The sequence below is a fragment of the Malania oleifera genome, chromosome 10, assembly GCF_029873635.1.
Source record: "Malania oleifera isolate guangnan ecotype guangnan chromosome 10, ASM2987363v1, whole genome shotgun sequence".
In the NCBI taxonomy this organism is placed as follows: domain Eukaryota; kingdom Viridiplantae; phylum Streptophyta; class Magnoliopsida; order Santalales; family Ximeniaceae; genus Malania; species Malania oleifera.
In genome coordinates this window covers 70,494,086-70,518,333 of record NC_080426.1, presented here as the reverse complement: position 1 = coordinate 70,518,333, position 24,248 = coordinate 70,494,086, and the positions used below count along the sequence as shown (strand labels likewise).

Genomic DNA, 24,248 nt, shown 5'->3' with positions numbered 1-24,248 from the left:
CCCTAATCAAGTTTGCTAATCTTTTGCTAATTAAGACAAATGAACAGGTATTTGACTCGCTCGAAAAATAAGCAGCTCGGAAGCTATCCCAAGTATAGGAGTTACGTCGTGTAATATTAAGCCCAAGGGCTAGATCGTCTCCTCAGGGAATGCGTTTTAATCTCAAAATTTACGTTCTTCCAATCGAAATTAAAAAGGTACTGAACTCAGTTCAGATTCAGGATTTTCAAAATTGTGGACACCTAATTTAACAAATTAAATACACACGCAAATTAAAGTCCTAAAACTAGCACACACTAAATTAAATAACAATAACGGAAATCCTAGTCTACTTAAGGAAACACTGAAACACGCTTAATTAAAGATGACAACTTTGAATAAGGAATTATAACACGCAGGAATGGAAACTCAATCAAACACACACACGCACGGAATAAAATCAAATCTTTAACATGAACTAAAACTTACGAACCAAAATCACAATTTAAATGCAGACTAAAAACTGAACTTTTATTAGGAACCAAGAACTCGAAATAAAGTTTAACTATCAATTGACTTAAATGAAAATAAAACACAATAAAAACATAAATAAAAGGAACTAAAGGAATGATAAATAAATAAAAGGAGTTAAATTAAATCCATCCAATCTAATAATAACATTAATTAAAAGAAACATAAACAAATAAATATTAAACTCCACTAAACAAATTAAAATAACTTAACACCCATTCAAACAATCTTTCAAAATTCTAACAAACAACTAAAGGAGAGAAGAAATATATTGTTGCAATTGAAAACAAAAGAAAGAAAAGAAAAGAATAAAGAAGAAAGAGAGAGAAAGAGAGGGGTAGCAGATGCAGCTGCTGTGTGCGAGTTTGGAGCTGCTGTGTTGCTACTCTGCTGGAGGAGAGCTGGAGCAGGGGAAGCTGGTGCACGGGCTGCTGCTGCGGGTGCTGGTATGGGGCTGCTGCTATGGCAGCAGCAAAGTGCTCGGCTGGTATTGCTGCTGTGCCGTGAAGCTACTGCGACTGTAATGGTGTTTGTTGCGGGGAGTTGTAGAGGGAAGAGGAAGCTGAGTGAGAGAGAGGCTGAAAAACAAAGAGGTTAGAGAAAGAAGAAAAGTAGAGGAAGATAAGGTGAAGGAAAGAAATAACTGAGATGTAGAGAGAAGGAAAGATTGAAAAAGAAGAACAAAAACATTAAAGAAATAAAAAAAAAAAAGAAGGGAAAGGAAGAAGAGAAGGGAGAAGGGGAGCCCTCGTGGGCTGCTATGTGTGGGGAAGAAACAGAGGAATAAAAAGGGGAAATTGGGTGCCCTAGATCCGTGAAGCCACGACCCGACCCGTTCGGAAAGAGTTGACCTGTATTGTTATATTTTTTTTATTTTTTTTATTCTCTATTCATCGCAAATATGACTCTTCTGGAGCCCGTATCTCATAAAACTTAAAACATGAAAGTTGTAGATAATCATTTTCTCTTTCTCCAGAAATTTGAATCGTCTCGATCGAAGTTCAGACAAAAAAGTTATGCATGAAATACGAACAGGTGTCAGTTTTGGTTCCCGGGAATTTTCCTGCAACAAAAAATTACCAAAACTTCATAAATAGTGCAATAAAGTTCAAGAATGATAATTTTGGCACTTTATTAAAATATTAGACAATTTTATAAATTTAATTAAAAATATAAACCGTAAAGTTCGGGTTAAGTTGCTCAATTACGCAGTTTTGACGCGTAATCAGTATTTATAGGCAAGGGGGATTTTTTGACCGTTGGGGACATAATAGGTATAATTAAAATTGTTTCAAAAGTCATTTAAGAAAATTAACCCAATTTACCCTATTTAAAAAGTCAGTAAAAATTATTTTTACTCGCGAGGTTCGGGTGCTCGGCCAAAGGTTCGGGTGCCCGAATAGAGACAGTCAATAAAATCATTCAGTTACCTAAAGTTATGCTCGAGTGGCTGAATGAAAGTCAGTAGCAAAATGTTCGTAAGTTCGGGTGCCTGCTTCCAAGTTCAGTTAATCAAACTAACCATTTCGGTTGCCTGAGCCTAATTTGAACTTGGTCACCCAGGTAGTTGAAAAGTGCCCTATCATGAGTTCGGGTGCTCGGGGAAAACACGTTCAAGTTAGGTTCGGGTGCCTAAACACCAAGTCAACATTTTAACTATTTCGATCGCCCGAGCTATTTTACATGGCATAGGTTCGGTCGCCCAAACCCTCTCAACATTTTTCATTTGGTTTATTTTAGCTTTGATTTGATTCCCCTGATATAATAAGTGATGTTGGGGACTTGTGTACTAAGTGTAGGTACCTAGAGTCCGACTAGGGTCTGTTATGAGCATACCCACCTACCATGCATGATGAAAATTATTACAAGTCATAGGAGTGCACAATCCATAATTAAATTTACATCCCAGAATGAAGAAATGAAATAATGAATACAAATATACAATACAATTCTTCATTCTGTAGCACAAACACTGCATGTCGTCATGATGTGTCGTTTAGTCCAAATATACATGCACAGTGAACCTGCATGCAATCCTTAGTACAATCATTAGTACCAAGAGTATTTGTCACAATCAAAATTGGGTTTGACTAATTAGGTCAACAAAGTTTATGGACTTAGGAAATTTTAAAATAGTATTTTATTTGAGATTAAATTGATTGAACTAGGGTTATTGAATTCAGGGTTCGAGTGAGCGCCGCGGGTATAATTTTGGGATCCATGCTGGCAGGTTAAAGAACCTAGAGGGTGTTCCCAGTAACTCAGGTAAGATGATGAACAATTTATAATTCATGAAATATAAGTATGAAAATTATTTTGGGTTTTCAATTGATTGATAGGGAAATATATATGTGTATAATTTCAGGATTTTGAAATTATGAACACCATGGATGTGAATTAGAATTAGTAGACGAGCTTAGTTTGCCAGGTAAGGGAATATGTTATGCCAGCTGATTTAGAAATACTTACCATTAAAATATGATATATGATTATGGGTGTTTTCAGAGTAAGAAAATTATATAGTTTTATAGATTTCAGTATATGTGTTTATTTAATTAATTGTGTGGCATAAGAAATTATTAGTACAGCACAAAATTTATACATTTTTCCTGTTATCGAGATTTATGTAGTTTTACAGAGTTAAAATATTCAGTTTTCTTAGTACCATGAATATACAGTTTATACAGAAAACACAAGCCACGGTATTAACCAAAATTATGATTTATGCAAATTTATGATTTTTACAGCTTATACAGAAATAGGTAATTCAGTTCCAATAAACCATGATATACAGATTTAGAACCATAACATACAGATACTTCAGTTTATCAAGATCATTTAATTACAACGTTATGGTTATTTCAATTAAACAGAATCATGGTTAAACAGTAATATAAAAATATCAGTTATATATATATAGTATCATACCCTAATGGACCAAACCAGTTTTTTAGAACACGATACAGTTGCTATTTCAGTTAAGAGTGCATTCACATATCTCAAATAGTATGTGAATCTTTAGTAGTCGATCGTGCCTTTGTTGTGGACTGGCTCCCCGTCAGTTGGGGTTGAGGTGGTCGATCTGACTATCGGAGTTCAGTTGACTTATCCTGATTTACCAACCAGTGTTAAGTCCCTCCTACAAGCCGCACAACCCTATCATTAGGGGTTAATTCATGACTTTCAGTTATTCATCCAGAGAAATTTTCTCAAATATTATTATATATCTAGATTTACAGAAACCGCAATCATACCTATAGATATTAAAAGTATTTTGAATAGAATATTCAGGAAAACAGTTTACGTTAAGCAACATAGGTGTAAATTATACTGTGTTTTATTTATATGTGTTTTCTCAGACTCAGTTGTTTACAGCATACAGTACTTTTAAATTAAATATTACCGTTATGCAAACTCATCTGCCACACACTAGTAGTAGCATATTTCGTCTTACTGAGAGTTATCTCATCCTAGTAATTTAACACTTTTCAGATGATCCAGGTAGATGAGTAGATCAGGCACAAAGATAAAGAGGATCTTGTGCCACTCAGTCTATAGGGTTAGTATTTTGGGAGAGACATTTTTAAGTGGTCCCTAGGTGATCGGGTGGGGCATTTTGGGTAAGATTTTGTATGTATATTTTGGGGAAGTACTGACATCTGGTATTGTATATAATGTGGTTATATGCATTTTTGTATTTCGTTGCATAGGTAGAATATGGATATACAGGTTCCACGGTCCCCACTTGGACCGTGATGATGTTATGGATTGTATTACAAGGTATTAGAGTAGTGAAACTTTACAATATATATATATAAAATAAATAAATAAAATGGCATGAAAAATCAGGTCGTTACAAAAAGTATGATTAACTAGAAAGTTTAGAAATAGTTGTATTTTAAGCCACATAGATGTGAGTTATATTGTATTTTATTTTATATGTTATCTTAGTTTCAATTGATTAAAAGTATATATTATTCATGTAAACTCAATTGTCATACACTAATAATAGCATATTTCGTCTTATTGAGAATTGTCTTATCCTAATAATTTAAATAGGCGAACCAACTAGACGAATAGACCAGGCTCGGAAATAGAGAGGATTTTGTACTGCCCTATTTGTAGGGTAAGTGTATGTTGGGAGACATATTTTTTGTGTAGATCCTAGATGATCTAGTGGAGAATACTGGAGGGATATGTATATATATGTTTTGGGAAAATGCTGAATTCTAGTATTGTAACTATGGTTTTATGATTTTATATTTCCCGCTGCATAGGTGTCTTATGAATAGGAATTTTTCGATGCCCACATTGGGACCTAGATGTTATAGTAGATACTACAGGGGCATCAGAGTAATAAAATTTTATAGCGCATAAAAAAAAATGGTATGATTTTTGGGTCGTTACATAGGGAGCCTTCAAATGAGGACAGAGATTCACATAGTTATGGGGACATGCACCCAAGATTTTTCAAGTTTCAAAGAAGGGCTGCGTGTTATCTTCAACAAATTGACATGATTAGGAATTGAGCAGGAAGTTGTTGCACATTAAATAAAATAATGAAACAAAGTCATTGCAATGATAACTTATTTTCCTATGAAATAAAATGAGAAGTAATAGGGGATATTGTTTATATTATAATTGTGAACAAGGGTACACTGAAGAAATTTGGCCAAGCAAAGAAGATATAGCTGATTACGGATTGAATATAGTCTTCACAAAAATGTGTGAAAGGGTGCCCAATCAACATGGTTCGAGACCTAAAGGTGTCATCAACCAACTTGTTTGTTATCATCAACAAATTGACATGGCTAGGAATTGAGCAAGGAGTTGCCACACATTAAAGTACATGAATAAATTGATGAGGCGAAGCAATTGCAATGACAACTTCTTTTCCCATGAAATCAAATTATAAAGGGATATTGTTTATATTGTATTTGTGCACAAGTGAACATCATAAATATTTGCCAAGTAAAGAAGACAGCAGATTGTGGAGTCAATAGTCTTCGCAAAAATTTGTGAAGGGGTACCCGGTCAACATGCTTCAAGGCCTCAAGGTGTCTTCAACCAGCTCGTTTGTTATCTTCAACAAATTGACATGATTGGGAATTGAGCAGGACTTTCCATACATTACATGAATAAATTAATGAAGCGAAGTAATTGCAATGAAAACATAATTTCCCATGAATCATATAAGTAACAAGGGATATTGTTTATACTATGACTGTACACAAGGAGACATTCACCTCAATTTCACAATAAGGAACAGTATTTTCCTGTTAACATATGAATATTTCTCTAATTTACAAAGCACCCGCAACACTCGTCGTTATAAACATAATTTACATTTGACAAAAAAAAAAAAAAAAAAAAAGGGACTCGGTAGTTGCAGCCTCGGCCAGCATGATTTTGATAAAAGGATCATCCCTCAACTTTCACAAAATATTTTTTTAAACACCTTTTTTGCTTCTTAAGACCTGGCTTGAATCATTTTCAATATTTTTTCTATTAGATCTGAATCAGTGCTTGCTGCTCTTCTCCTTGCCTACAAAAAGCATTAATGTGTTGGAAGCCAACATCATTGTAAAAATCTAGAATTTGTTTAGTATTTGTATATTTGTCTGTCTGTGATTTCTATTTTTTATTTTCATTTCGTGAGAAATCATATTATAAAAATGCATATGTTTATATTCCTTATTTTCTGTTTCTCTGGACAGTTTTTAACTATTTGCAAAAATGCTAAAAATTAGATTTTATAATTTTCAGTTATTTTAACAACCTATTACTATAAAATTTTAATATCAAAAAATAATTTTCTACATTAAATAATTCATTTTATACATAAATTTTAATTAAAATTAAAATTAAATGATCATATAATTTGAAAATATAATTAAAATATAAATATCCATAATTTTTAAAAAAAAATTAAAACTAATAAAAGTCAATTACAAAATATTTTTACTATTTTCCAAATCATGTACAATAAGATTGTTCTTGTAAAGTGAATTTTAAAATATAAAAACTTAGTAATTATATTAAGTTTTATTTTTAATATAGTGTTTTAGTTTGTATTTTTTTGTACTTTTATTATTTGAATCATATTTTTTTTTATTAGTTTTTTCTTCAAAGACCAAATGAAAATTTGTTTAATTGATTTTCTCTTTAAATTTTACAAATATTAACCAAAAATGTTGTTGGTTTCTAGTTTTCTGTTTCTATTTTTGGATTTTATTTTTCATTTATGGTATTCATTTTTATAATTTTTCACAATAATACTAAATGACCCCTTAGCATGTTAAACAAGGAAAAATAACTCACCAAATATACTCGACTTCAGAGGAAATCGAATTGCCGATCCCTTAACTTTTAGGTCCCTGAGTTGCTTATTTCTGCTCGGTTTATCTACTGTTGCAGGACCACTGCTACTCTCTCCTGTAAAAAAATCAGTTCCTTTCTTCACCTTTTCATGATAAACAGCCGGTGGAGCAAGCCTTAACTGAGGAATGTTCTCTATTTGAAATAATCTTCGGTCTTTATGTAGATTAGTCAAGATCTCAAACTGTATCACCAGAGTTCATATCCAATTAATTAGCAATGGCTGTAAAATATAGAAAGATGTAAATTTGTAATAACAGGAGAAGGCAATAAATAAGAAACCCACTTACCCGCGAGATTTGTGGATGCCCATGGTGATTCTCCAGCACATCACTTTCAAATGGATGTAGAGCAATGGTCCCTTGTGCTTGTTGAGCTCTTGCTGAAGATTTGTTAACCAAACCATTCTCTGCAAGGACCGATTTGCTTTTTGGTCTGTGAGTTTTCTTCTTAGGCATACAAACAGGGCATCCAGCGGAGGAGCCTCTATTCGATGCCTCATTTTCTTGAAGTTCACATTGGACATGAGTAACATGACCACAGCTGAAAACTCGAATCCTAGAACTAGAAGAGTTCTTGCTAAGAAAGCAATTACATATACAACATAGCATATTCCGGGGTGCATACCCATGAGATGCACCCTTCTTGAGCAAGATTATGGTATAGAATGTATCATCCTCTATCAAGGATTTAGCAGTGTCCTGATGTAACAAAATGAAAAGGCTGTATAAATATGTAAACTATGGAAATTGATTAAGCAAAGAAAATACACCTTGAATAATCCACTACAAAGTCAAACAGACTTATCTGTCCACTAGAATTGCCGTATGCTCATTAAGTCAACAGTTAAATAGAAAATTTGAGCATGAGCAATGGAGAAGGTTATATAAAAAATTTATAAAATTAGTTTGAGCATATGAAGGATGCATAAAGCTTTAAAGCACATGTAACAAAAACTAAATGCCTAAATGCATAGTTCGCTGCCTACTTACATGGAGCTTAATTCAACTTCCAATAAAATCATTTTTGGTTTTCCTTAGTAAGCATTTAATTAGATTTAATAGTGAGTTAATCAAAAACCACTCAAGGAAAGTTCAGTGCTTCGATGTTCATTTTCTTCCCCTAAAACTAAAGCTCCTAGAAAGAGTTTGAGACATAAACTTCACCCGCTATCACAGTTAAAACTTGACAAAGATAAGGTTAGATGTGAAAGTGCAAGAACTGCACAAATCATTACATATAGTAAGGATGTTGATTTACCAGAATTCTTCTTTCAAAGCCATATGTTCCCAGCATTCCCAATATAGTAAGTTTAAAATCCCCAAATTCCTGGCCACCATTATCAGAGAGGAGTTTTGACATGATTGCTGGAAGGTGCACATATCCTATCATTCCCTCAACAATCTCTTTAATCAGTTGAGAAAATAATCTCCTCAAAACGTTAGCAGCTCTGTGAGACTTGGAAATTCTCCACTTCATAGGACACACCTCTTCACCCTCTTGTCTTTCTGATGATTTCTCTCCTTTAGAGATACTTTTATCATTATAAGAATCCATCAAAGGTTCACAGAACCTGTATTCAAACTAAAAGAATATGAGCAAGAGAAAGAGATGACAGCCTATGCATGTATTATGCATAAAATTTTAATAACCTTAAATCAGTTGCTCTGGAAATCTCATTTTTCATAACAAAATGTAATACAAAGTAACTGAAGAGGCACATTGGTGCTTTTTCTGGGAGAAATGATTAACATCTGCCCACTGACCCTCATCCCAAAAGATTGGGGCAGCTGATACAGCAGAAAGGAGTATCAGTTCATAATTTATAATGTCTGTTCCATGATAATTCAAGATTAAAAGAACTGTTATTTCAGAGAAATAAAGCATGAGCTTAGTCAATTCTACATCCCCCTTCCCTTGTGCGTTAGGAGGTCCCATGGAAATATCATCCCTAATTGCAAGTATTGTGTCTGTAATTTTTGTGCAGAAATTGCAAATTGAGTTATTGACTCTAAAAAATGGCACATAAAAGAACTAGAAGCAATATTTAGTATCCAAATTTTACAACCTTGTATAGAAATTATATGGATTCTAAAAAGATTTAAAAAATATATACAAAAACCCACTAGAATCAAATATAAAATTAATCCCTCACTCCACAGTTCTCACATCTCGGAGACTCAAACTACCATTATGGAAGTCTTACAATAAATTTCAACCCTTTTCTGAACCTGCAGTCAACCCACAATCAAAAGCCTAAATAAGAACTGATAAGTAAACAAAATAATACAAGATATTATGGTTACACCTGCAAGAAGCATGTAGTTGTTAAGAGTATTGATCTTACGAGTCAAGCAACTGAAACCACAGAAACTCTGACTCTTCAGGATCCAATCGAGGAGTGTTCCGTTGGCAGAGTCCAATACAGGCATGCAATATTTCACGTATGTCATTCACCTTCAAGAGGAAATTCATAAACAATTTTTTTTTTCAAATGAACCAAATCATACGATAGGTGTGGATGAAGCATTGACTTTACTTTTTAAAGAGAAAAAATTATACAGACCTCCTTCATCCTTAAAACAGTATTAAAATGCTCCATGCCAGTACGGCAACTAAAAGCCACATCAGATCCTATACTTCCAACAGCAGTATCAAGCACAACAAATTTATCATTCAGGCTGGACAGAGTAAGTACAAGAGCACTACCCACATCCCCAACCCTTTCTAATAAGAATGCAGCTGCATCTATGATCCCATATTCCTGGCAAAGTCGTAAACAGTGTTCAACCCGATAGCTCTCAAAGGTCTGTAAAAATTTGAGAACTGAATTGTGCTCATACTGGCATAATAGCTGCACAAGAAAAAAAATGCAGGATGTCAAGAACCATTGGTGCAATAAAAAAAATAAAAATAAAAAAAGGTAATCCCAGAGCATATTGTGAATGACATGCAGTAAGCAAATAAAAGAACCAATAAACAGAGCCATGAACCATCCATACACGATGATAGTCAATGTCAGGTATTCAGAGAGAATATGTCCATATGAACTTGCTAGGATGGATGAACAGCTCGGATAAAAGTAGAAATGGTTACATCAATGAGAATTTTGAAGTAGCATCAATAGAAGGCAAGAAGCCAACTGAAACACACTGGTCATGAGCAAGGAAGACCTATTGACATGCTCCAAAGAGGAGCGCTATGATCATTGCAGGCTTACATAAACAACAGAAAGCAGAAAGACAAGGACCGAAGATAAGTGATGCCAGGCAGCAGAGACAAATAGAATGAGGAGGGGAAGAACAAGGGGGGAAGGAAAAGTACATACAAAGAGGGAGAGGGAAATAGGAGACCGTGACAGTAAATATGACTCTAATAGCTGAGAAGCATTCTTGCATATGTCATCCCAAGTCATGTAGAATCTGAAGTGAGGCAACCTCTCCACTGAACCAAATATCATTCAGAATCACCCTGAGGAGAAGTCGCGAGTTCATCATCTAGAGTAGCCTCAATTGCGCTCTCTCTCTAAAAAATGAGAGGAGCCGAAGGAGCCATCTACATGAACATTAATAGAAACCTAGGAGGCTCAAATGTGCCTTGATAAGGTGTCAAGACCTCCACATTGAAAACCATACTAATGGTCATATGATCAGGCAAATCATGCAAATATGGATTGGGTCCAAGTTTTTAAGGATGGACAGTGGGCCAAAGGCACAGACATGGAGCTTCTTAAAGGAACTTCTATGGGGCTAACATTCAGGTCTAATGTGAATGACAACACTATCAACCACATTAAATTTTCGTAGCCCTATAATACACAACAGCAACTTTATAATTCATGTCACTCATGGCAGGGTTATGCTTCGCCTCAGCATGCAATTCAATACTCTCATGAAAAAATTATTCAACAGGACTAATTAAGGTAAAGGAACAGTAATAATGGCTGCACAGGATTTGTAGCTGAATACATTCTCAAAAAGGACTCTTACCTGAGGACATATTCATGGAATTGTTTAAAAAAAAAAAAAAAACACACACACACACACGTGCACCATTAACTCCCAGTTGCTTTGTTTTCTCCTACTACACATCCAAGATTGCCCAATAAACAATTAACCTCTATCCATTAGTGCCTCACATATTTAGAAGTGTCTTCAAAAGTAACTGATGATGATGAAAATAAGGGAAATGCATGCATTGCACGAGGACCAACAATGACAGCACATTTCCTTAATAACCATAGAGGTTATTAGCGAATGGGCACAAGATATACGCCTCACCTACTATAATGGCCTGCAAACATTGATTGAAAGGGAAGAGATCCCAAGAAAAACTATCATGAAGGTGGGAAAAGGCAGTGCATAAAGGGGAAAAGAGAGTCATTAAGGGAAGGATTATAATCCATGGGGAAAAGAGAGTCATTAAGGGAAGGATTATAATCCATAGCATCTCTGACCCCTGTAGCTTCCTCTTGGTCAACCTACTAACTTAAGCATCGGAAGGGTTCTCCAAATCCCATCTCTAGTCACCCTATTTGTTCATCTCTGCAAGGACCCCAATATAAAGGGGGCTCACATCTAATTCAGGAGTTCATAAAAGCAATCACTCATCATTGGTGCAAGGATTGGGGCTGACCTAGGCCAATTTTTGCATCAACAAGCAATGTCTGTGGAGAATATGGGCAAATCCATGGCACATTCATGCGCCCTAAGAAAGGGGAACCAAGTCAACAGGATAGTTGGGAACATATTTCGATATTATCCTCGCTCGATGACCAATCTCAACAAGGGGAACAAAGACCTCAAGTCCCCCCGGGACATTATCTCATTATTCAACAATTATTTCAAGCCATGCAAGATCAGATGAAGTTGTTAACAGAGAATGTTCAAGTTTCACTCAAATAAGGGGAGGAATGGCTTGTAGTCCTCTCTAAATCACTAGCTCAAAGGAAAGATAAAGCTTAGAGGAAAGAAGAGTCATGTTGGAACAGGACCAAAGCTCGGCAAGCAAACTGCAATGGGAACAAGGATGGAGATGAGCATATGCAGCCGAAAGACCCAGAAGAAGCAAGCCGTTCTAGACCAGATAAAGTTGTTAAAAGAGTGTTCAAGTTTCCCCCAAATTGGGGAAGGAGTTACTCATAGTCCTAAAAATTGTTGATTCAATGAAAAGATAAGCTCCAAAGGAATAAGGGAGTTCACCGAGCATGACCAAAGCTTGATAAAAAGCCAAAGGACACAAAAATAATGGAGGAATTCAAGATGCCGATCAAAGAATCTTATTACAACAACATTCATGACACTATGGACCCTGTGGACCATCTTGAGACACGGTTTTAAATGACGTCCTTTACACAGCATAATATTTGTTATGTAACAGAAAAAAGGTCTACATTTCTGTTTCAGACCGACATAGTATGACGAAGAAAATCACAGCCATTACTGTTCCCATTACAGACCGGAATGGGCCTTTATGTGCCGTTACATTCCAACTTCTTCATTTCTTTGACTTCTGCTACATATCTCCCTATCCCCAAGCTTGTCCAACCTAGATCTACTTATCTATGACTGCAAAAACTTGAGATTAGGGGGAGGAGCCAAGGAAGGGCTTGAAGAGGTGGCCGAAATCTTCCTTTATTGTTGCTCTTTGTAGGTTTTTCCATTGTCCAAGTATGATTTATTTTTCCTTTTTTTAAAAAATTTATTCAAGTTAAGCTTAAGGAACATTTTTTTTTTAATCAAAGATTTATTTTTATTTATATTTTATGTAGTTATGTTCTTAAGATAATTATCATGGAATTGAACATATGAGCCATACAATGAAATTATAGGAAAGGGCAGTTGAACAAAGATTAAAGTTAGAAACGAGAATCTCACAAAATCAATTTGGTTTCATGCCTGGGAGATCTACTACAAAAGCTATATAACTTTAAGAAGACTAATGGAAAAGTTTAGGAAAACGAAGACTCAAAGAGGGACTTGCATATGATTTTTTGTACTTAGAGGAAGCATATGATAAGTTACGCAAGGAAGTTCTAGTGTGGGTTTTAGGGAAAAAAAAGAGTGTATGTAGTAGTTATACTACTATCATTAAGGATATGTGCGATGGAGTAGTGACAAACATTAGCAATATAGGCGAAGAGTCTAGGGAATTTCAAAGCACAATAGGTATACAACAAGGATCTACTTTGAGCCCTTCTCTTTTTGCTCTAGTTATGAATGAACTTACTAAGAGTATGCAAAATGAGGTTCCATGGTATATGTTTTTTGTGAATGATATTATCTTGATTAATGAAAGCGTAGAATCTAAGTTAGAATTATAGAGAGAAGCTTTAGAAGCTAGAGATTTCAAGATAAGTAGAAATATGACAGAATATATAAAATATAATTTCAGCCATAGTAGGAGGAAAATTGGAGAAAAGATCAAACTTGATGGTCATGAAATTAATAGCACCCCCTAGATATTGATACCTTGCATCTATCATGCAAGCTGAAGGAGAAATTAAAGAACATGTAATACATAGAGTTAAATCACTTGGCATACAATGGAGAAGTGATTTGCATGTGTTGTGTGATTGCAAACTACCCTTAAAATTAAAAGGGAAGTTCTATAGGATAGCTATAAAGACCAACTATGCTATATGAATCAGAATGCTAGGCAACTAAGAAACAATATATCCAAAAAGTAAAAGTAGCTGAAATAAGAATGCTAAGATGGATGAATGGTATAACATTAAAAGATAAATTAAGGAATGAACATATTCACAGTAAGTTAGATGTAACTTCTGTAGAAGATAAGGGAAGGGCAGCTTAAATGGCTTGCGCATCTGCAGCATAGGCCAGCATAGGCCAAATGGTGCACTAGTGAGAAGGAATGAGCTAGTTACTATGAGGGGCAATAGAAGTGGTAGGGGTAGACCTAAAATAACTTGAAATGAGATAGTGAGTAAGGATTTACTAGCCCTAAATTTATCGAAAGAAGCTGCCAGTGATCATATAAATTGGTGTAAAAAGATTCAAAATAAACTAAATTTTAAAATTAAGTTATCAATTTTTCATAATTAGCTAGTCAATTATCTTTTTATTTTTAAAATATCTTCAATTCTTAATACATAAAGCTTAATTGCTATGCCTATTATTTGCTTCATGGCCCTAATTGCTCAATTCCTAATGGCTTAAATGCTTGACGCTTTTTTAGTTATTGTTATTTGAAATATTAAAAAAAATTAAATTTGCTAAAAAAATACAAAATAATAACTAATTATTAAATACAATGATTACAATCCACGAAGACTACTATCTAGTTAGTTATTAGTAACTTAGTATTTATTAATTATAATTTAATTAAGCAGTTAGTATTTATTAACATTTAAATAACATATAGTTATAACAAAATTATACTAAGATATTTAACTATAAAATTTTGATGTTTAGTACTTACTACTCATAGTTAGCATGTACCACAACTAAAATCCATGCAATCCATCATCCACATTATAGTATTTATGTTCCAATTTACATTACTTTCATCTTAATTCTTAATCCTTACATGTAAAAAATCATCAGAAAGGGGAGCTTAGATGCAACAGTAAGGTTGTCGCCGTGTGACCTAGAGGTCACGGGTTCGAGGCATGGAAACAGCCTCTTGCAAAAATGCAAGGTAAGGCTGCGTACTATAGACACATTGTGGTCCGCTCCTTCCCCGGCTCCTGCATACGTGGGAGCTTTGTGCACCGGGCCGCCCTTTACATGTAGAAATCACCAAGTCAAGATGATGCATGAGAAGAAAGTAAATGAAGAGCTACCTAATGAGGACACTAGTTGGCATTTTGCTACTCATGTGGAGAGAAGTAAGCATATTGTGGTGTGTCAATTGTTTGGAAAGACCATTAAAGGAGGTATTACATGCTTGAAATGACATTTGGCACATAAAAAAGGACAAGTGGCTGGGTTTGCAAATGTAACTGTTAGATTACCACTTTGCCTAAAAGCTTAAGTTGCGAGGTTGTGGGCCAACAATATATATCAAGACTTAATAGTAACCAACAAGTGAGAGAACAAATGATGAAACACCTTCAACAATAAGCTCCAAAGATGAGAGATAAAAAATTAAGAATTAAAAAAAAAATCCAAGAAGTGGAAGCTCAAATCATAGGAAATTTTGAGAATTTGAGTGACAAAGAAGATTCAAATAAAGAAAGAATGATATTTGACCAACAAGAAAGCATATGGCAGCAACAAAATGAGAAAAGAGACAGATTTAGGGCAAGAGCTGGTGGAGGAAGCCAACTTATGAAGAGGGGGTGGACTCTAGCAATGCTAGTTGCTTTTGTAAAGCTCAGTCACATGATGTTTGGGAAACTAGAGGTAGTGGACAACAACAGATGAATCTCGATGCCCCTCAAGCTAGATTAAGGGTGATGGATCCTATTCAAGAAAAAAGCAAGAGTTCCAAGCAACCAAAAATCAACACCAAACTCCTAAAAGGTTTAAGGAGCAAGTTAAGGAAAGTACTAGAAAATTCTTAGAATATAATCAGATCCCAACAAATGTTGCTAATTCTCCACTTATGTAGCCCTTGCTCGATGCTGCTGCAAAGGTTGGAAAAGGAAGGCCCTACACCCTATGAGGTCTTAGTAGTGTATTTGAAGCCAAAGTATCATAATATAAAGGGCTACATATCCTTTTTTGCTGGCATATGAGAGAGGTATGACCATTATGTGTGATGATTGGTTACAGCCAATTAGAAAACACATAATTAATTTTTAGTTTACTACAACAGAGGCACTGTGCTCCATAAGTCAATTAATGCCTCAAATGTGCCTAGTCAAACAATTGAATATCATTTCAAGTAATTTTAGTTCTTTATGTAAATGGTTTTGTAGACTTGTATATTTTTAATTAGGTAATAGACTCATAGTAATACTAATTAAACTCCCTTTGTTAAGGCAACTAGTGATTTGAGTCATAAAGTTGCTAACACCTCTAATAAATCACCTATAGAAAGTAAGCAGTGAAAGCTATGAACCTCAAAATTGGTTTTAAGCTCAAGTCAATTTATAAGTTGTTTTACCTTGCATGGAACCACAAAATCAAGAAACAAAACACTAGGCTAGAGAAAGATGTGCTTCTTGAGATTAGCATGCAACCTAGTTTCTTTCACAATTGCAAAAACCTGGTGAAAAAGATGTATAAGTGCCCCTTTGTAGTCCTACTATAGACTAGTTTATCGGGAAAATAGACCTCTACAAATTTCCCCTTGAATTGCTGTAAGACGCTAATAATCCTCATAAAGGTGCTAGGGGCATTAGAAAGTCCAAATGGCATGGCCAGCCATTCAAATAAAACATCCTGCTGTTGAAAGCAATTTTTGGCTCATCTCTTGATTTGTTTCTAATCAATGGTATCTAGTTCATGTATGAATCTTGGAATACCAAAAAGAGTGAGCTAACATATCAAACATATCTTCAATGTCCAAAAACACATGATGATAATCTTACAAATAGCTCTATCATATCTATACATCCTTAGAGATCCATCTTTCTTATGGATCAAAAGGGTTGCACAACACAAGGCCTAAAGTTGTACCTCACAAACCTCTCTCAAAAAGCTCCCCTACAAGTCTATTCAATTCAGCACCCTCCTTAAGATTTAGTTATAGTGGGGAAAATTACAATGAACCAAAACTATGGAAAATTGAATACCTCTTATAGGTGGCAACTCACAAGGGAGCTCATCAAGGGAAACATTTGAAAACTCAATCAACGAATATTCTATTACAATAGATAATGCACAAACACAATCACTGATGTCCAAAAGGGTCTACTTAACTACAACAAACAATGAGAACTCACTCTTTAAACTCTCTTTTTCAAGTTCCTTAATAGTCTAGGATACAAGCTCCATTCTTGAAAGGATCCATGGGGCTATCTTCTTGTTCTGGAGTAGGTGTGGCCTTGGAAGGGTAAATAATTATGTTTTTACCCTAGTCCCCAAATAGATAGATGTTCTCCCAATCATGATTGATCAAATTTGAAAAATAGAATCAAGGACGGTCTAACAAGAAATGAATTACATCTGTAGGTAACATCTCAATAGATCCTCATAGTCTACTAACCAGATAGGCGTTACTATAACCCAAGCTACTCTAAAGGATTAAGGCGCATAGACCTACTTTAAGATTCACCAACCAAAGCAGCCTAAGACACAAGATAATGCTACCTCAATTGATGACAAGCTTCCATGACCTAACACAACATCTCATTTAAGTGCGTAAGATAGTGGTCTTCTTCCGGTCATCATTATCCACAATAGTGGACAAAACACGTCTCACAACATCAGCATGGATTTCAACCTAAATTTCATCAACTATATCAATGGCATCTACAATCTCATCCTCACTTTCTTGTTGGTTAACAAGTTCACACTCTAAAGTTAAGGCTTGTCGGGAACATTGCACAGCCATATGAGCGTGAGAATGCTAAATCTAGATAAAAAAACAAGCATGAGGACGACTAAAAGATGCACTAGGATGATAGATGGATTAGTATTGATCTACAATAGTGGTAGTACTATCCTTAGAAGCAAACTAGGAAATGGCCCTACATTGTATTGTGTGAGGAAGTCCTAGTCTATCATGACTCACTCTCTTGAATGGATATCCTATGGAAAGTAGCCCTTACTTATTTCTGGAGAGAAGGGCTTTTGTAGCCATTCTCAATAATCTCTAGAGAACACAACTCAATCTCTCCCCTAATTTCCCCTGCAAAGACATTGGCAAACCTAGAGACTCTAAGATACGTATCCTCCACAACACTACTACAAAGCATAACCTCCTCAAACAGTTATATAACTAGTCACTAATTCCAAAGTTGACAAAGAGTTGGTTCATATAGGAGAGAAGGTACTTCTCCTTTAACTTCATCTCATGACCTCCCAATTACTAATAGGCGGCTCTCCCAAGCGCTGGAGGTTTTGTTCAACATTTTATCAATATTTCTTATTTGGCCACTTGGCCAACCAAATTCATCCTATCAAAACATAATTTCTCCTCATTCTTCTTTATGCAGAGCCAATTAAAATAGTCCTCCATTTCCTCCATCCAATCTTAGAAGGTACCAGGATCTAAGTTTCAATTGTGAGAAAACAGATCAGCCTTGACCGTCAAAGTGATATTTTTCTAAATCCTCCTAGTCATGTCTAGGAAGGTGAACGAGTTGCATGTGGTCAACCTTATTAAAACTATTAACTACCGTCTTCAAACCTAAGACTCTATATGAACTAGGTGTTCAAGGGGCAAATAATGCACCTATAAGCTCTTTTCTTTCTTCTAAGGGCGGCTCTCTTTCTTGAGATTTCCATTTTTTAGGATCTCAATGAGAGAGAGATCAACAAGCTCACCACATTGTTTTGTTCCTTTTAATAGATTTATGAGTGTTTGGGACCATTGTAAAAAATCGTAACTATCAGTGCAAGGACCATTGTTCCCTTTATACTTTATATTCTTTATATTTATGACTTCTTAGCTTTAACTTCACTTATAATCAAGTGGTGAAAAGTGGCAAATGCATTATTCTCTTCGCTAATAGCAAGTAAAGAAACCAAGATGATAGCCAATACTTGTGATATATGTTTTATTTAAATTGATGAAAATTTACTAAATTCTTTAAAGCATTAGAATGTAGGATTTTGGGATCAAAACATGTGAATCTATATATTTTTACCAAGTTTGCGAATGCAAAGAATGAATTCATAGATGTGGTCTCAGTTACTCAGTACATAGCATCTGCAATGGCATCAATAGTTGCAATGCAACTATTACCTTGCACAAATAGTTACGGTTTTTTACAATGGTTACAAACACTCACAAATCTATTAAAAGGAACAAAACAATGTGGTGAGCTTGTTTATCTCTGTCTCTCATTGAGATCCTTAAAAATGATAACCTCAAGAAAGAGAGCCGCCCTTGGAAGAAAGAAAAGAGCATATAGGTGCATTATGAAGAGTTGAAAGCTCAATAGACAAGGCACTGTCAACTCCAATAGTTCTCACTGCAATCTTTTGTGCTTTTTTAGTCTTTAATGGAATTTTTGTAATCTAAAATATAAAATATTGAATGTTCATCTATCAAACAAAAACAAAAATGCAAGGAATAGAATGTATTTTTGTCCCATGATTAGGTGTACGGGAAAAAAAAATAGACAAAAAAAAAAGGAAGAGCTTAAAGTGAAAACTAAAGACTAAAAATAAAAATTAAAAACTGAAAACTAGCAACCTATTTGGTTAATTTTCTAAAAAGAAAACAAATTAAAAACCTAATTAAACAAAAGCTCTTTTTGTCCTTGAATCAAGTAACAATTAAAAAATATGATTACAATAACAAGAATATAAAAAAGGATACAAATTAAAATATTCAAATAAAAAATAAAATGTATTATAATTATTTTACTTATTATATTTCAAAACAAAATCATCATACATGAAAATTGAGAATTAGTATATTTGTTTTGTTGAAAAAATTTTATTTATTTTTTTCAAACTTTTTATTTTAATTAGTTTTGAATTCACATTATCATTTTATTTTTATTTTAATTAAGAATTAAATTTGTTTATAAAAAGAATGATTCAATCTACAAAAGTTAATTCTTGATGTTAAAGTCTTGTGTGCCAAAACAATTGAAAACAATAAAATCTAATTTTCTCTTTTTTTTTTTAGAAAATAGGTGAAAAACAACAACGAAAACAAAAAAACTAGCAACATAAACAAAGTCATTTTCTGTTTCTTCACTGCATATCAACAAAAACAAAACACTTAAAATTGAAACCATACAAAACAACCTCTCCAGCTTATTTGAATGCCAGTAATTAAAAAAATAAATACTAAATGTCAAAGAAAATAAACCCAAAATGAATATTTTTAAAAAATAATTACTAACCAAAACAAACCAACTTAAAATAGAGTTTCTAAGCTTCAATAAAGAGAAAAGAGGGAAAATGGACCCCCAAAAAAAACTACAAAACTTTACTCATTCACAGGCCAATCTGATAATATAACAGCCCATAAATTTAATGGTCTATATGGTGGTTACAGCTTGTAATGGTCCGTAAGTTCATTTGTAATGGACTAAACCTCATAGTTTCACAAAGATACTGTGCTGGCAGTACCAGTTTTCACTCCAAAATGCTGACAGTACAATGGCAGTGCAATTTCTTGCAATCTACATCAAAATATCATGAAAATTTTCTAAATATTGTGGCTGCAATGAATTTATGATGCTGCAGGTCAGATTTTAAGGTTCTGGTAGCCAGTCAGAAGCACAACACAGGCGTGTGAGAAGCAAGCTGCCGCAAAAACTTACCAGCAATGATTTTCAGTGCCAATATAGATCGTGAGACTAAAAATTTGGTGGTCACAGTGTTTCAAGAAAACCTCAGATGTGAAGAATCGAAGGGGTCACCATGGGAGTGGGAATTCCTGTGGCTGGCACATGAGACCAGATGCACGGTGAGGTGGCTAAGGAAATTTCAGGATCGAGAAGTAGAGGGTCAATGATTTTGATGGTGCCGCAGCTGTCCCAAACCTTTTCCTGCAAAGTTGGGATACTCAACGAAGGTCATGATCACTGTGCAATGTGGATGTGGGTTAAATATAGGTTCTGATCCAGACAGCAGAGAGTCGCATGGAAAGCCAGAGAGCCCCTCCCCCCCTCTCTCTCTCTCTCTCTCTCTCTGGTGCCTACAGAGAGGAAGAGGGAAACAGGAGAGATTCTGAAATTTAATTTAAATGTCCAAACTAAACCAACATAAAGCAAAGTGATGCCTACAGAGAGGAAGAGGGAAGCAGGAAAGATTCTGAAATTTAATTCAAATTTCAAAACTAAACCAACATACAGCTACCAAATGTATTTAGTCTACTGCAGTTAACTAAAAATGCAATTACAAAAAACACCCAACAGACAGAAAAGTACACAACATTGGACTCAAATTCAAATAGCCTAATCTCCTAAATCTACATCCAAAATATGTATGCCGAAAATAGGCAGCTTAAAGGATGATGGTGGTCCTCCATCAAATTGTTCCAATATAGTAAGAGAAGAGGCATCAACACAGTGGGCATAGAGTAAGAAGAATACTGAGATAGCATGTGTATCATGGTCATCAAATCAAGGGAATAAAATTTGTTGAGCAGAACATTTAAGTTGATAAGAACCAAATTTTTTAATCAAGAAAAATGAAACACAAAGGCCAGATGATGCAACCGAAAAAGCACAAACAATCATTCAATTGATTAGTATATGTATGACAGTTGAAATGCTCACCTCAAGATAAAGTTCAACCATTTCATCAGTTACATAAACAGGATTATTTCGTAAGATCTTTGGAAAATCGGCAATCCTTCTCATGTAAGCCTCAAAACCATTTAACTGACCCTTCATCCTTCTTTCATTGGAAACATCAACAACAGTACCTTTCTTAAAACAAGAAAAACTGAGGGAGCCAGATAAGTAAACCTCAATAAGTGTCTTCAAATAAAGGAAAAGGCTTTGTGGACTAGAGCGAAGCTCAGCCAGGATCTGTGGGCTTTCTTTATAGAAATGGTCAATGACCATAAAAAATGTGCCCTCCCTGAAAAGCATCAGAAAATTAAAAAACACATAAAAAATAATAACAACAACAAGAAGAACAAGAAGCTTCATATCAAGAATTGAGCTAAAATGAGACAACCCCACAGTCCCCTCCCCCACCCTCACCCCCGCCCCCCCCCCCCACCCCAAAAAAAAAAAAAAACCATATAATTCAAAGCATCACCTGCTTAAGTTAACCAGCTCTGGAATTTGAGAGATGACTGCCGATCGAAAAGCAGCAGATTCGGCATCACTTAGCTGTAGTAATGTGTTGTTGATAAAGGCAAAGGCATGAATGGGTTCATCCACATCTTTCTTATAGCTATTAAGAGCAGCAAGGTACTGTTGTCTGAAGGTGTGAATCAAACCGCAAACCTGAAAATGAAAATGCATCTAATAAGCCACTATAAAATGACCCGAACAGAACATTCTATTCATGGAGTTGTTATTCCCCAAGGGAAAACAAACAAATGAATGTGGTAAGATACCTGGTAAAACTTTGCTTTCTCACATAGATGCAATACATAGGATTCATTCCAGTCTGTCGCAGGCACAACTTCTAAAAGGGCGAGCATCTGCTTCTCCCTCTTTTTTGAGATCTCAATATTCTGAGCAGAAGCACTTGATGATGTCAAGTACTCCAAAATCTGACTCAATATAGTTTTTGAGACACAGGCTCTTTCACATGCAACATAGTATGCTATGAAATCAAACAGATGACCAATGTCCTCCTTTGAAGGCCATGACTCCACTGACACAATATTGTCACCAGCAGCAGACCCCTCTACTTGGGAAATGGCCTTATTAAGAATATGAACAAGAGCATCAACTGTACTTTGGACCAACAAATTCTGACTTTTAGCCATGGAATCATTTTCTTTATCAGCCTCTATGGTTTCGTCAGCTGAATCAGGCAACAAAAGGCCAGGTTTTGAGATTTCGTCTTCCACAAAAGCACATCGTAAAACATCTAACGTAGCTTCAGTATCTAACTCTAAAAGATAATACAGGTTTCTATCTGCTCCAGTAGATGATAAGCCAGTAATTGCTCCGGTGTTCTCGATGTTAGAGTCCTCCAGTAAAAATTGAACCAGCTCAACTCTAAGAGAAAGCAAGCGTGTAGGAGGAAGACTTCCATGTCCTGAAACATATAATATTTAATTATTTTGTACTATTTTATTGAATTCCAAGATTTTAAACTATTGGCACATGTTAAAAATCTGGCGCTATTTGGAAATTCAAACAGCAAAACATATTTAGATGCTAGTGAGCTTAATACTCAAGTCCGTGATGCTTTAAACTCCAGTATACCATGACCAAGCAATAGTTGGCAGCATCCATTGAGAAGTAGGTCAATTTTGGAAAACAATTACTCAATGTCCTCAAATCAAGGACAAGTTTTATGCTAAATTATAACTCGGGAGTTAAAGTCGATGCATGGATAGTTAAAATGCTTTTTGAAATATCCAAATCATATACATGCTCCAAGGGCAAGAAGCAAGATCCCTAGAAGTTATCAAATGGATCCAGTTTCACTGATAACTTGCAGCCAATTTTGATATGCGCGTGATTCTTGAAACACATATATTTCCTTAGCAATGTTGTAAAAGAATAGCACATACTATATTACTTTGACAGAAATACAGAAAATCCAACATTTTTAAATTACTATTGGGCTGTTTGGTATCACTGTCAAAAGTCATGACATTGAATACCAGAACCGAACATTAAAAACTAAAATTATAAATTAGTTACAAAACTAGTAGATAGATCAAGATTTAATGAGAGGGATCGTGGTGAAGTGCACAGGGGTTGTGGTGTCTCATCTTCAGTTTGCAGTGTCAGTCATGAAAAAAAAAATTTAGAAGATAATATAAGGAGTCTTTCTCAAAAATGCTATCTTTCTCACAAATCTGAGCGGGTTTCAGGCTTAAAAATAACTTTGATAAAAATTAGGATACCTTTAGCTGATACTGAGTAAACTAGATCTTCACAACTTGCCTCTGTAGCTAGGTGTGGTATTTTAGAGCGATCTTAGACTTATTTAGCAGTTCCTTTGGGGGCTAAATCCTAGGTTTATTTGTTTTGGGGCAAATGTGGTAAAGAGGGCAGGTAACTGGCTGGATGGGTGGTCTTTGGTCTAGAGTTGGGAAGAAGAAGGATCACTTTATTAGTTTGGACTTTGGAGGCAGTATGTAGGTCTGGTTAGGATCTTGGAAAGCTGGCATTTAAGAACATTTCTCTGATGGGTAATGGCTAGACGATTGCATTATCCTCTCATTCAGGCTTGCTCTCTAGTATCCCTCTTTATTTTCTGTCCATTTTTAGAGCCCTCAAGGGGTAGCTAGGAGTATTGAGAGTCATAAGAGATTCTCTTTGGTCTGGGGTTAGGAAGAAGAAGGATCACTTGATTAGTTTGGACTTTGGAGGCAGTTGTAGGTCCAGTTTGGATCTTGGAAATTTAGCATATAAGAACATTTCTCTGATGGGTAAATGGCTACGCAGTTTCCCTTAAAGAAGAATCCCTATTGTACAAAGTCATTAATAACAAATTTGGAATGCAGGAAAATAAGTGAGATAAAAGGGATCAGAAGTTCCTTTGGGAGTCCTTGGGGGTGTATCTCACAGCCTTATCCCTTTTACGGAATTTGTTGTTGGGAATGGGGCTCACATTCGTTTTTGCAAAGATAATTTGGTCAGTGATTCTGCACTTTTCATTTATTTTCCTTATCTCTAT

General features: G+C 35.1%; 1 protein-coding gene across 2 annotated transcripts in view; it reads right to left on the bottom strand.

The window, feature by feature from the left end:
* Positions 1-5,670: 5,670 nt before the first annotated feature.
* LOC131166457 (uncharacterized) overlaps positions 5,671-24,248 on the bottom strand; it is a 36,442-nt gene continuing 17,864 nt past the window's right edge. The window contains exons 11-19 of one of the 2 annotated variants that reach the window (XM_058125047.1): positions 22,000-22,652; positions 21,696-21,886; positions 21,206-21,512; positions 9,455-9,742; positions 9,236-9,345; positions 8,149-8,461; positions 7,179-7,589; positions 6,832-7,072; positions 5,671-6,055 (exon numbers count right to left, since the gene is read on the bottom strand). In XM_058125047.1, coding sequence (XP_057981030.1) covers positions 6,030-6,055; positions 6,832-7,072; positions 7,179-7,589; positions 8,149-8,461; positions 9,236-9,345; positions 9,455-9,742; positions 21,206-21,512; positions 21,696-21,886; positions 22,000-22,652 — 2,540 coding nt within the window. In that variant the 3' untranslated portion in view covers positions 5,671-6,029. Of the gene's footprint in view, positions 6,056-6,831; positions 7,073-7,178; positions 7,590-8,148; positions 8,473-9,235; positions 9,346-9,454; positions 9,743-21,205; positions 21,513-21,695; positions 21,887-21,999; positions 22,653-24,248 lie in introns of those variants that run through there. The other variant, XM_058125048.1, reaches the window with a different exon arrangement.